Source organism: Calonectris borealis, chromosome 10 (assembly GCF_964195595.1).
Source record: "Calonectris borealis chromosome 10, bCalBor7.hap1.2, whole genome shotgun sequence".
NCBI lineage: Eukaryota > Metazoa > Chordata > Aves > Procellariiformes > Procellariidae > Calonectris > Calonectris borealis.
Genome location: NC_134321.1, coordinates 3,488,743 through 3,500,882, shown reverse-complemented (window position 1 = coordinate 3,500,882; position 12,140 = coordinate 3,488,743). Strand labels below are relative to the sequence as shown.

Sequence of the window (12,140 nt, the reverse complement as noted above, 5' to 3'; positions counted from 1 at the left end):
AACTCAGATTGAAAATGTGGGCTGTGCCATGATGAAGTTGTAAAGGTTAATACGAGGCAGAAAGAAATCCCTGGTACATTTACATGAAACATTAAGGGCAGGCAAAAAGATTTACTCTCAATAGCTCACAGCAGCATAAAGCTGTGCTGCCCCAGATGCAGATCAGGGAAGGATTCATGAGGTTTTGGTTCACGCGAGTGTAAGATTATTTCACCTCCTATTCTAGCTGAACTGTATTGCTCCATAAACAGTCGAGGGCAAAGCAGGGGAAACTCATTCCACTGCCTCCCTCTCCTTCCTCCTTGTCTAAAAGTGGAGAATAATATTTCTGTGAAACTCTTCTCCCTTTCCTTTTCCCTTCTCACATGCATTAATTTCCTGTGATCCAAGTCACACATGATGGTCCCTCATAGCCAAGGTGAATTATATGTTCTTTAGTCCCATTGTTAATACCTAGGGAAAGCAACATATTTTGACATGAATAAGAAGGGAGATTTTTTCTTCACCTCATAAATCTTTTAAAAGAGGAGGAGAAAAAAAAACATGACAGTGAGGAAAAAATTACAGAAAGCTAGACTGAGCCTACAATTAACATCTGTTGAGAAGACCTTGGCAAGTACTTTTTTTTTTTTTTTAAGTAAATCTCTTCTAATGAAGAGATGCAGGCTTTGCTGGTAAGTACCAGTCTCCTGCAGCCATGGCTAATATCAAGATTATATGCCAGGAATAGAGCAGTCTGCTGCTGTTTTGAATATTTAATTATTTCTTTGCTTTTAGGGGGTTATTTTTGTTCTCATTGCTCACTAATTTTTGCAGAACATCAATCAAGCAGTTCCATTAAAATTAAGTTCAGTAGATTACCTGGACATGATTGATAACAGCATAGGCAATTACAAAATTATGATCAGTTAATACAATCTAAAACAATGTGCTTATTAAATGTGCTTTGTAAATTAATTAATAGCTGTTCATAGTGAAATACATAAACAGCACTCATGAAGCTTTTGTACAAGACTTTTTTTATTGTATTAGGAGCGGGCTGGTATATTATCTATGTAATTGATTTCCTCTTGCTTAATTTCTGTGCTGTGGTGTTTTTACTCTGTAGGCAGCTTGTCTCTAGGAAATAGGGTTTCTCTCCTGGACACTGTCTGCTGCTTTGTGTATGATGCCTAGATGCCATGCCTTAGGCTCTGGGAGCAATAAAAATGACATGTAATTAGAATCACTTTTAAGCATGGCGAGCTGTATCCCAGATACTTTCCTGTTCTGGGAAGCGGCTCGTTGGCATTGTATTAATCTAGTGTTGGACAATCTCGAGGTACGTTGTTGGGGCAGAGTTATGAGCTACCCGCAGGGCCATGCTGTAGAGGGAGGCTTTTTAGTAGCTTGTTCTGCTAGGCTCAAAGGATAACGATTCTCTTCCTAAAATTAAATTGCTCTGTGTAAGAACTACATGTATGTATGTGTATATATATATTTATATACATATGGAGACTACAGCATTATGATTCAATAACCCAGCCCAAAATTTTTCACAGGATGTTAAGACACCAGCCACTTACACTAGAGGCAGAGGGATGCAACCTAGTATCTCACTTGCATATCCCTTGGTCTATCCCAAAGTTAGGTGGGTGTTAGTTGTTCTCCCTAGGTCTCATATTCACCTATATCTTGACAACTATTCTAAATGTCAGCCTGCCTCAAGCTAATTCCTGCTCAGCTCAGTCCTTGAACGCTTAGTTGGATGTTTACAGAGCTCACAAATTCTTCTTTTACGCAGCAATGAATTTATGTCAACGTGCCACAAGTATTCAGAAGGTGTTATTCTAATCTGAGTAGCCCTAATTCCTTTGTGTAGTATTTGTGTTGTAAATGAGAAAGAACCCACAGTCTCAGGTATGTGGGTAAAACAGAGGGGTAATATTTACAATCCATGATTTTTATTAGCTACTGACTAATGATTTTGATATTTCTATTTTTGGTACACAGATACAGCCCTTGAGAGGAGGGCTGTTTTTCAGAAGTAGGAGTCTCCGTGCTTTCAGAGAGCATGTCCAGAATTTCAGGCATCTAAAATCACTGCTTCTGAAAATTTTAGCCGTAAAAATGAATAATATCTAGACTGAACTTCCTGCCCACTAGCCATTTGATCTCTAACATTTTTCCAAGTTACTCCTGAAGTTTAATGCCGGGGAATTGTTGTGCAGAATTCACTTGCAATATAATAAGAATGTCCTGGACAAATACTAATTAGCTTTTCTCAGTTCATTAATTAATGGCAGCAGGTATACCTCCAGTGAAATAATTTTTTCTCCTACTTAAAATGTTTTGCATATTCTTTTCAGCACTCCCTGAATGGGATAAAAAAATCCAAAATGCCTTTCTGTCTCTCTATGACAGTTTAGTTTGGGAATGTAAGGCAAAAGGAAAACCAAGTCCTTCCTACAGTTGGTTAAAAAATGGCCAGCCGCTCACATCAGAGGTAAGGTTCCTGTCATCTTGTTTGCTTTCTTGCTTGTCTTTTTGTTTTTACATGTTTTAGTCATGACGTTCATTTTACAGTACATTACCTTTTTTCAGAAATTTAATTAAAGGTTAACACATCAAAATAAACATACTAGCACAAACTCTTTGCAACACAAAGCCTCGGTTCTTGGAATTCATCTTTATTGAAAATGTATGGTATTGCCAGTTTATATAGATAGATAGATAGATAGATACACCAATTTCTTCATATGATTTATCTTACAGAGCATCTAACTGCTACAAGATATGGCAGTAGGTTTGGATGGGTTTAAAAATAATAATTATAGCTAGGGAAAGAAGGGTCTGTGCAGAAACACTAAACACATTTGTGGACATAATCTGTAATTTGGGAAGCTGGTAGGATGCCAAATGACTGTTTGTGGAAGAGCGTTTCAGAGCTGGCATTGCAAACTGATCAGCCTGTTAACTTGCACTTTTTTTCTGTTTCTGTTCTTAATCTGTAGGCTGGATGGACCTTTGGCCTCATGCAGTATGGCCATTCTTATGCTATGTTAATCCTTTAACTGAATTAATCAGTCAGCTATGAAAATCAGCTAATATTGAGGTTAATACTTTCCTGGTGCTATGTAGAGGAATAATAGACTAAAGAAAACCATATGAAATCATAAGGAAAAGGTGAATAAATGAAAAAAAATCACTTCAAAGGAAAAGAAGGACCAAGTGGAAAGGAAAGTAGTGAAGTGGTAGGAGTGCAGGAGGAAAGGGGAAATCAACTGGAGCTCAAACATTTAAGAAACCTGATCAGATACTTATGTAGACAGGTCTTTGAGAACCCAGCTTTGTCTCTTTCCAGGCAGTATAATTACAATTCTGTCGTGGCCAAGCTTTGGCACATCCGCCTTCCAATCTTCATTTGTTGGCGACCTCATGGAGAATGACTTCTGTGGCAGGAGACTCTTTGCATTCTGCTGGGGCCAAGTTTTCCTTTTTATTAAGCATCTATTTAGCATCTATCGGGCATAAAATGGCACGGCTCATCTGTAATGCATTCTTACTTGGTTGGAAAAAAATAATACTGTGATTAATTTCTGTCTAGCAAGAACAGATACAGAATCATTTCCAAAACATATGGGGCAAATTAGCACCTGCTGGGTTGCGGAACCAGCGCTTGTTTGACTTAGTAGTACTTATTTGAAGCAATTAGAGGGGGGTCCAATCTTCCATATGACTTTCTGCTGGATTAGTCCTAAACAGAGCCCAATGAGCATTTGAGAAGGCTAGCCAGAATTTACTTGGATTGCAATTTTTCTGAACCTGTTCATTCTACTCATTGTCACCTCTTCCTAAGCAAGATTATCTAGTTTCTCTCTCTTTGAAGACAGCGATATTTAGAATCTGTCACTCTTCAATTGCATGGTTTCAATAAAAAAGAATAAAACGCTCTACAGACACATTTTCAACCAACATTTTCACAGTACTTACGGTGTATTGTAAATGGAATACTTCAGGCAACAAAATGCTGAATGTTATTGCTCAATGGACAAAATGGATAGTTTGGAGGTGAAAGTACAAGGGAGGTGTAATAAAATATTCAGTCTGTCACAGCACCCTGCTTGTTGGAAATATCACAGGAAGAATACCTTCCAGATGCTTTCCACCTTGGGGCTGATTCTGAGGATATTGTCTACTCTTTGTCAAACCTTTCTCCTTGACCACCTAGTTGGTCATCCCTGCATTATTCCTGCTTGTGTACATGGTGTGCTTTATTCTTCTCTTTGTCTGCACAGCTCAAAAGAGCCAGCAGAGAATGGTGGGGAATTCGGCATGTGTATGAAACACGAGTGTTGCTTCAGAAGGGGGTTTTATATTCAAAGGCTGTTTGTAAAAATAGAACGCATTGAGAGGATAGCAAACAGCCTGAAGATAAAACCAAGTATGCAAAAGATATCTGTAGCGAGAGCCTCAAAAAAATTAACAGTGGGTAAGTAATGTAATGTTGTTAATTAGTTTGCAATACACCAGCCATACAACCGCAGGCTGTGCTCTCATCAAATTTCCAAGCTAAACAAGGTTGGTTTGGGTCAGATCTTGATTGGGAGACCTCCAAAAAAGAGCCAGAGTACTGGAAAACAGAGCTCCATGGCTCAATAGGTGGCACTCCTTCTGCAAGCACCGCAAGAGAAATCCCCCCAACTGGCTCATCTGCGGCAACTCAGCAAGTTAGGTTATATACATTCAGCAGTTCACTAATACATTTTAGATGCTTGTAGCTGTTCAGCAAAGACTGTAACGTATACTCTAGCAATGTATGCTTCCGTTACTGCTTCAGAGGCAGCAGAGCCAGACTAAAGGAGCAGCATAATAATAATAGGAATATATATGTTGTTTCAGACTTGCATTTGGTGATGGAATTTATATTCCCTGTTGTGGGTTGCTTCCACGCTGATCTGTTTTGGGGAACATATTCTCTTCTCAGTGTTACACTTTGCAGTGGAGCTATTATTGTCTCCAGAGGCTAGTAATAGTAAAATCACAAAATATTTAGCTGTAAGATATGCTTGTAGCATGAAACGGGCTGTTTTTCTATTTGCCAAAACAGCGCAAATAAAACTCCTTTTAATACGCCAAAACCAAGCTCTGGTCCAAATTTACCTACTGTGCAGTTTCCTCTATTTCAGCAGAATTGCACTGATAAAACTTAGCGTGTATGGAAATTCAAGCCAGGAGGAGCACGCTCTCCCTCTGATCTGAACAGCTGCCCGTGGGTTTCCAACAGGAATTTAAAAGGGTTGGCTTTCAGTAGAGCTTTTTCAGTGGATCATTTTTCTGTGATCTGATGACATTTGAAATTTTTCCATTATTTGAGCACCTCTGTCCCCCGTGGAGCTTTTCTGATCATCTTAGATTATCATCATCAGATTCATCTGATCAGATGAGGGGGGTAGGCCAGGCTTCACCGTGCCCCCAGTCAGGGCTGCAGGTGCTGCTCCTCAGGAGCCGTACAGAAGATGCTCCAGGATCCCAGCGTGGACCTGCCCTGCGGTAGCTGCTTCTGCGTCTTGCTTCATGGTGAAGCATATCCACAGATTCACAGTTCAGCAATGCACGGAAACACATGCCACAGCTGGAACATCTGGGCAATCCTGCCCAAGGCAATGACTCTGCAACGTGTGCCTGGAGTTCTTGAAAAGTTTGAAGAGCTAAGAGGTCTGAAAACATAACCACCATCATATAGCTGAGGTATACATGGTATTTCTGATGTATTCGTTCACATTGCTTCCAAGAAAATAACATTTCTGCTTCTGAATTATGGTCAGGTGCATCAGTGTGATACCAAAAAACTGTGGGATTGTACACTCATTGGCTCTGTCAGTGTTTTTTGCTTGTTTTTCTTTTATCAGGAAAGAATTCAAATAGAAAATGGAACTCTTATCATACCTATGCTGAATATGTCAGACTCTGGCCTCTATCAGTGTGTGGCAGAAAACAAGTACGATGCTATTTATGCCAGCGCTGAGTTGCGGGTGATAGGTGAGTAAACGCCACTAAAATGAGCAGGTACCGAGTATAACAGGACACTCATTTAAAAAATTTGAAATTAACAAATGAGTAGATTAAATTCCACCTGGAAGTTCAAGTCTGTTGATATTTCTTTGCTGCTTGCTCTTCATCATCCATGCATAAATGTTTTCTTTTTTTTTATTATTTTTTGACTGGTTTGGAGGAAAATTCTAATCCCGTGTGTGGTCTTTTTTTATCACATACACAGAATTTTAATGAATGCTGTTTCTCACTTAGTACTATGAGATATTAATAGTTATCCTGCAGTTTTAAAAGTCAATTTCAGAAAGTGGGAAAAATAGTTTTAACTATAAACAAAGAGCATATGGCAAATATGTATTTAAAAACAAATAACATATAGCAAATAATCTCATTAATGATTACCAGAGATGCACACAAAATTGAATTTGTTTACATATTATAAAAAGTATTCTGTAAAGATATCCAAATACAAAGTTTGTTCAACAGCCAAATACTAGTGAAACCAGTAAAACACAAACTTTAAGAGCACCTAACTGTTGTACAGGTCTTGTGTTTTCTCCTTCTCCAAGAGTGAATTTTCACATAAATTACTGGACAAACAAACACGCTTTCAGAAAACAGTGTCGGTTTATGAACAAAAAGCCATTGAAAAACTGTATTTGTAACTGAATACTGTAAACTCTGCAGACGAATACACGTGCCTGGGATCAGGATTGTGATGTTTATCCTGCTGACGTTGCTTTGCTCAGGAACCTCATTCTTCATCGCAGATAGACCCATTTTCCCAGTCTGCAGATAACCCTAAGGAAAGATTGTCAGAGCAGACGGTTTCTAGGTAGACAGTTTAGAAACAGCATAAATAAGATATTCCATTCTTTGGTACTTAAATACATTTTTCATGTTTGATATATCTATTTTTGCAGAAACCTCCAAAGCAAAGCAATTATTGGGTTCACCTACTATGTAACCTGAAGAGAAGAATTTAGCAAGTTCATTTAGTAACTTGTCAGCTGCATACTGTTCTGCTCTTCTTTCTTCTTACTTCTCTATTTTTAGCTGCAGCACCTGATTTTTCAAAAAATCCTGTGAAAAAAATGTCTGTTGTTCAAGTTGGAGGTGAAGTTACAATTGGTTGTAAACCGAGTGCTTCTCCCAGAGCAGTTATTAACTGGAGAAAGGGCTCAGAGGTTCTGCGCCAGAACAAAAGGTACCGTCATAAACCAGTTGCTGGATTGTTGGGTGTTGTCTGTTTTAATATCATTTAAACATCACTGAAACACAGCTGTCTTAGTATTGCTTTTGACAGCTCATTGACGGAAAATTTTGGTGCCAGAGGCCTATTTGTCTTTAGCTGTGGCCATACAGTTCTGCAGATATAAAGCTGATTGAGAACAAAGCCAAACCCAATACACGCGGGTAATTGTATGAGACATACGTTTGCGTTCATCAGCAGTTAATTCACTGCAACGCTATCAGAGCTGACTGTTTACCGCACTCAAAGCCTGAGTGAATCACCTTCATGTAGGAGACATCAGTGGAGGCTTCAGGGAAGCGGAATATACCCCCAGGCTGCGGCGTAATTGCTTCGCAGCTGTACAGGTTGTACAATAACCCGTAGCTAAACCAGCCTCCATATTCTGTCTCTTCTGTTTAGGCAGGATTTAGCCACTGGACCAGCATACTGGTACACTCCCTCACCAACTGGTATGGGGTTGCATGGTCTTCGGCAGGGCTTTACTGAGGTTCTGTCTGTGATGGCTAATAGCTTATTTGTGAGTTGCCACAAACTATCTGCATTGTTACATGGTAACGTCAATTCAGTGGTAAAGCGTTACAATCAAAAGTGACTTACTGACTTGAGTAAGTTGTGAATAGTACACACAGCATACAACTGTGGTGATAATTCCATATACGAATGTAGACAGATGGATGAAATGGACAACAGTGTCTAGGAACTGTAATCTTTCTCAGCATCTCTTTCAGTTCACAAATATAACAGCAACACTGTTTTTATCACATTATCGTTTTCAAAGACTGAAAACAGAATCAGTAATTCATAAAGCTCTGGAAATTGAACACCAGATTTTGCTCAGAGGACCGGTTGCTCAGGGAGGTTAGTTTGGGTCACATAAGACTTAAAATAATAATAATTCATTAAAACAACATTATCCAAAACTGTGACACAAAGAAATATTTCCTTATCCCATACTGCAGTAATGTATGATACAGATAAAAGTAAATCAGAGAAGTATATGTGAAAGAAAGTGCAAATCTGAGAAGTATTTCACATAGGTACTCGCAATGAAACAGAAAAATTTAGGTAAGCAATCCATGCCACGGGATGTAGAGAACTTTCCAATGATTTTTCCCTGCTTTCACTAACGGCAGTTTTATTTTCTGTTTAACTGCTCAGCTAATGATGAAAAATATTTTTCTACCTAGTGTTCAGTCAAATCTTTATTTGCATTTTGATTGTACAGTGTATTCAATAAAAATGCCTGTTCATTCCTATTTGAGGCAGCCTGTCCCTACAGTATGTAGAAAACCTGCTCAGTATACAGTTTGCTATAGGTAACTTCTGGATTTTCTGACATTGATGAGAAAAGGAGCAAGGAGAGCGCTGTTCAACATTTACAATTTAAATAGTTGAGTTAAGCCTAGATCTTGAGGTTCTAGTACCCTGATTTTCCCCATCTGATTTGCTTATAAAAATATTTACATACTACATACAGTATTTACTTGTGCTTCTGTATTAATTTACTAACAATAATTATAAGCACGCTGTAATTTTTGAGCATCCCAAAAGGCCTTCTGCTGCTTAGCAGGAGTAAACAAAAGGAGCAGGATTTACACCGAGGCAAAGGGAGAGAGTGTTTAAACTCTCCATGTGCAAAGCATTATTACCAGTGTGTCCACTGGTGCAAAGTAGAATTTAAGAGGCTTTTTGGTTATTAAATGACAAAATAGCTAATGTCATGGTTTTAAAGAAGAGAAAATAACTCATCTATACAGTATTTTTCCAGAGATCTTTGTGACAGCAAACAGAAAATGAAATAAGGATTTGTATGTCTGTAATTAAAGTACACAGCTAATTAAAGTACTAAAATCATATGTATCTTTCCTCATAAAAAAGAGAAGGAATCTGCTCTGCCTTTCTTTCTATGTATGATTAAACCCTGACGTGTCACATACAGATTAACTATTTTAACTAAAACTTTCCTTATTTCTGCTCCCATTTTATTGTGCAGCATTTATAATCTCTCTGGACGCCTTTACTAGCCTTTTTTTTATTATTAAATATTTGGTTGGGTTATAAATGCTGAAAAAAAGGAAATACCAATCCCTTACAGTTCTGACAGCAGAACTGTGGTGGACACGTTGCTAAATAAGTCAGATCACATAGGTTCTTCAGAATGATTTAGACAAATCCAATCTTTTGTTACAGAAATAGTGCAACTAGACCGATTCCACCCTGAGGGGAAAGGGTATTCCTTCTTTTTCACCTTCTTTCTCTCACTCCTGATAATAGTTTATTCCTGATAGTCATGCATGCATGGTCACTGCTCTCCCTGATCATCTGAGCTCTTAATATGACAAGATAACACTACTTTATATTAATGTTAGTTTGTAAGTATGTAAAGAGAAGTGTGCTAACTAGGAAGAGCTAATTAATAGACGATCTATATTAATAAAAGCACCATGAAATATTTTATTTTATTTCCTCTAAAGGTTTTTTATCAAGTCTTTTTAAGTTTACCAAGCTGCAGTATTTGAGGCCCTGCTATTTGAAAAATATCTTAACATTTCCTGAGTCTGAAATGTAATCTTCTGAATCTGTTGCCACGGTGCAGCGGTGAAGGTCCTCAGTCCCTTTTTCAGGACACAGACAATTTCCTCCAGCCCAGCTTGTCTCTCCCATCTTCTCTGCAGCTCAAACTCATTGCTGCCCAGATCTTCAACAGCTTGTATGCTCTGATTTACGTAGAATACTTTATTGCATTTGAAGAATACACGTAAGTCCTTCAAAAAATTTTCAAATCAATAAATTTTTACACTAGATGGTAAAGCAAAGCCTGAACATACCTGTACCAGGTCTGCTTGCTGTTCCCAGTCTTAATATCCCCTCTGCATTGAGTATTCTACTTCAAAATTTTCAGAAATAGCTAAATTCCACCCTCATTCATACAGCTCACCCCCTGAGTAGTGGGATTTATCTTTGGTTCATGCTGCTGGCCACCTTAGAGAGAGAATTCAAGGTTATCTGCTGCAGGAATCAAAAAGAAATGCCACAGTTGGCTAATCCTAGCTGTTTTTACCTGCTCTCTCTCCACGTGATCCCCAATCAGCTTCTCTGGATCATCTAGCAGTACAGTTTCAGGTTTTCTTTTGGGCAATTAACCTCCTTCTTTGGATCAAAGTCTTGAGAAATGGGCTTTCGGGAGCAATACCACTTGTCCAATGGGCAACTGTTTGAAAAGATTTTGCTTGCCCTTTGCCGAATGTGCGACTTTTTCCTGGCATGTGCTGTGGATTTTACTCAATGTAGAAATGAAACACAACAAACAAAAAGAACAGGCTTCATGCTCTCAACTCCCACCCTGTGGAGTTTGACACAGATATGAGCTATTTTCATGTATGTCATATATTCTCAGTAAGTGCAATGGGAGTTTTCTTCATCTGACTTCTGTCATCTCATGTGTCTACTGAGGAAAAGAAAGACTAGAAAGGAACAATTCATATATTAAATAAAGCAAATTTGCAAGTCTAGACACTGATCTCATCACAAATGTATGTCTTGCTACTGCCTTCAGTGCATTCAGGATCAGGACCCTCATGGAAAACTTATTTTATAAAAATTCTTTTTGATTGAGGCATCTTAATAAATGGGAATTGGAACTCCCTTTGCTTTACCAGAGAGAGGTGCTATTCCCTCACCATGAGTTGAGGATCCCCAAACATTGTAGTGAATGCATATAAACATATGTGATTCACTCCATTCAGAATTTAAATGAGGATAGCTGAGAGAAAACCGAGAAATGAGGTAGGCTGAAGGAATGCATTAGTCATATACAGCACTTTCCATGCATTAATAATCAGTAATAAGTAAATATTCATAATTTAAATTGTTTTCTGGGGACTGGACAAAAGTATGTTTAGGGGTCAATAAAATATGCTCAATACTTGTTGGTTCCTAGACTTGCTTGTAGGACACAGTTCAGCTCCGTCTCTGTGAAGGATGGTAATTGATTCTCTGCCATAAATAAAGCTGCTCTACGTGGTAAATTCTCTCTCCCATGCCACACTTGTTTTTGGTGTTTTACACTCAAGCTATTGCTATTTCTCAAAGGAATCATGGGGGAATGATTGAGCACTGAAATCAAAAGCTGTCTTTCAACAACCTTATGCAAAGAAAACTGAGCAGATGTTGTGACTGGAGACTTCTAAGACTATGGGTGGGGGGAATTATCTGGTAATTGCTGAGGTCTTACAGCTGCCCCTTGGAGCCCCAAACTCAAGGGGATTCTCCTGCTCCCATGAGAAATGCAAGGACCCAGCAGGTTTCATTAACTAAAGGGTTGGCTCTGTCCACAGCTGTGTGATGCATCTGAATTGCTCTACCAGTCTCCTGGGCAGGACCATTCTCCTACAGCCTTCTGAGCACTCGTGGCCACCATCTGCTTCTGCCTTTCTTCTGCTGCTCCACTGTTCAAAGTCAGATTCCAAACCCATGAACATTTGAACACATTTTAAACTTTTTTGTTATTTGCAAAAAGAATTTTGTCTTCTTGTGGACTGCTGCTGGATTTAGAGAAATAAGGAGTTAAAAAAGGAAAGGCAATTAATTGGTAAACAGGAGAAGTCTTCAATCCACTGATCAAATACAACATACAAAACATATTGTACTGTGAAATAGCATTTCAGCTTGAACCAATTTGAGAAGAAATGTGTCAGGGCAGTTCAACAAACTTCAATGAAACATTTCAATTACTAGAATGTCAACACTGTTTGTTTAGCTTGTACTGAAACCTTCCAGAATATCCATTATCTTAAAAAAAAAAAAAAAAAATCTGCTTGGGGAGGAAACAAGACAAAATGGATTGAAAATT

At 38.5% G+C, this 12,140-nt stretch overlaps 1 protein-coding gene across 1 annotated transcript in view; it reads left to right on the top strand.

Annotated features, from left to right (window-relative positions):
* CNTN6 (contactin 6) overlaps positions 1 to 12,140 on the top strand; it is a 149,013-nt gene that overhangs the window by 101,678 nt on the left and 35,195 nt on the right. Inside the window, exons 9-11 of the mRNA XM_075158606.1 lie at positions 2,349 to 2,485; positions 5,892 to 6,021; positions 7,090 to 7,240. Coding sequence (XP_075014707.1) covers positions 2,349 to 2,485; positions 5,892 to 6,021; positions 7,090 to 7,240 — 418 coding nt within the window. The remainder of the gene's footprint in view (positions 1 to 2,348; positions 2,486 to 5,891; positions 6,022 to 7,089; positions 7,241 to 12,140) is intronic.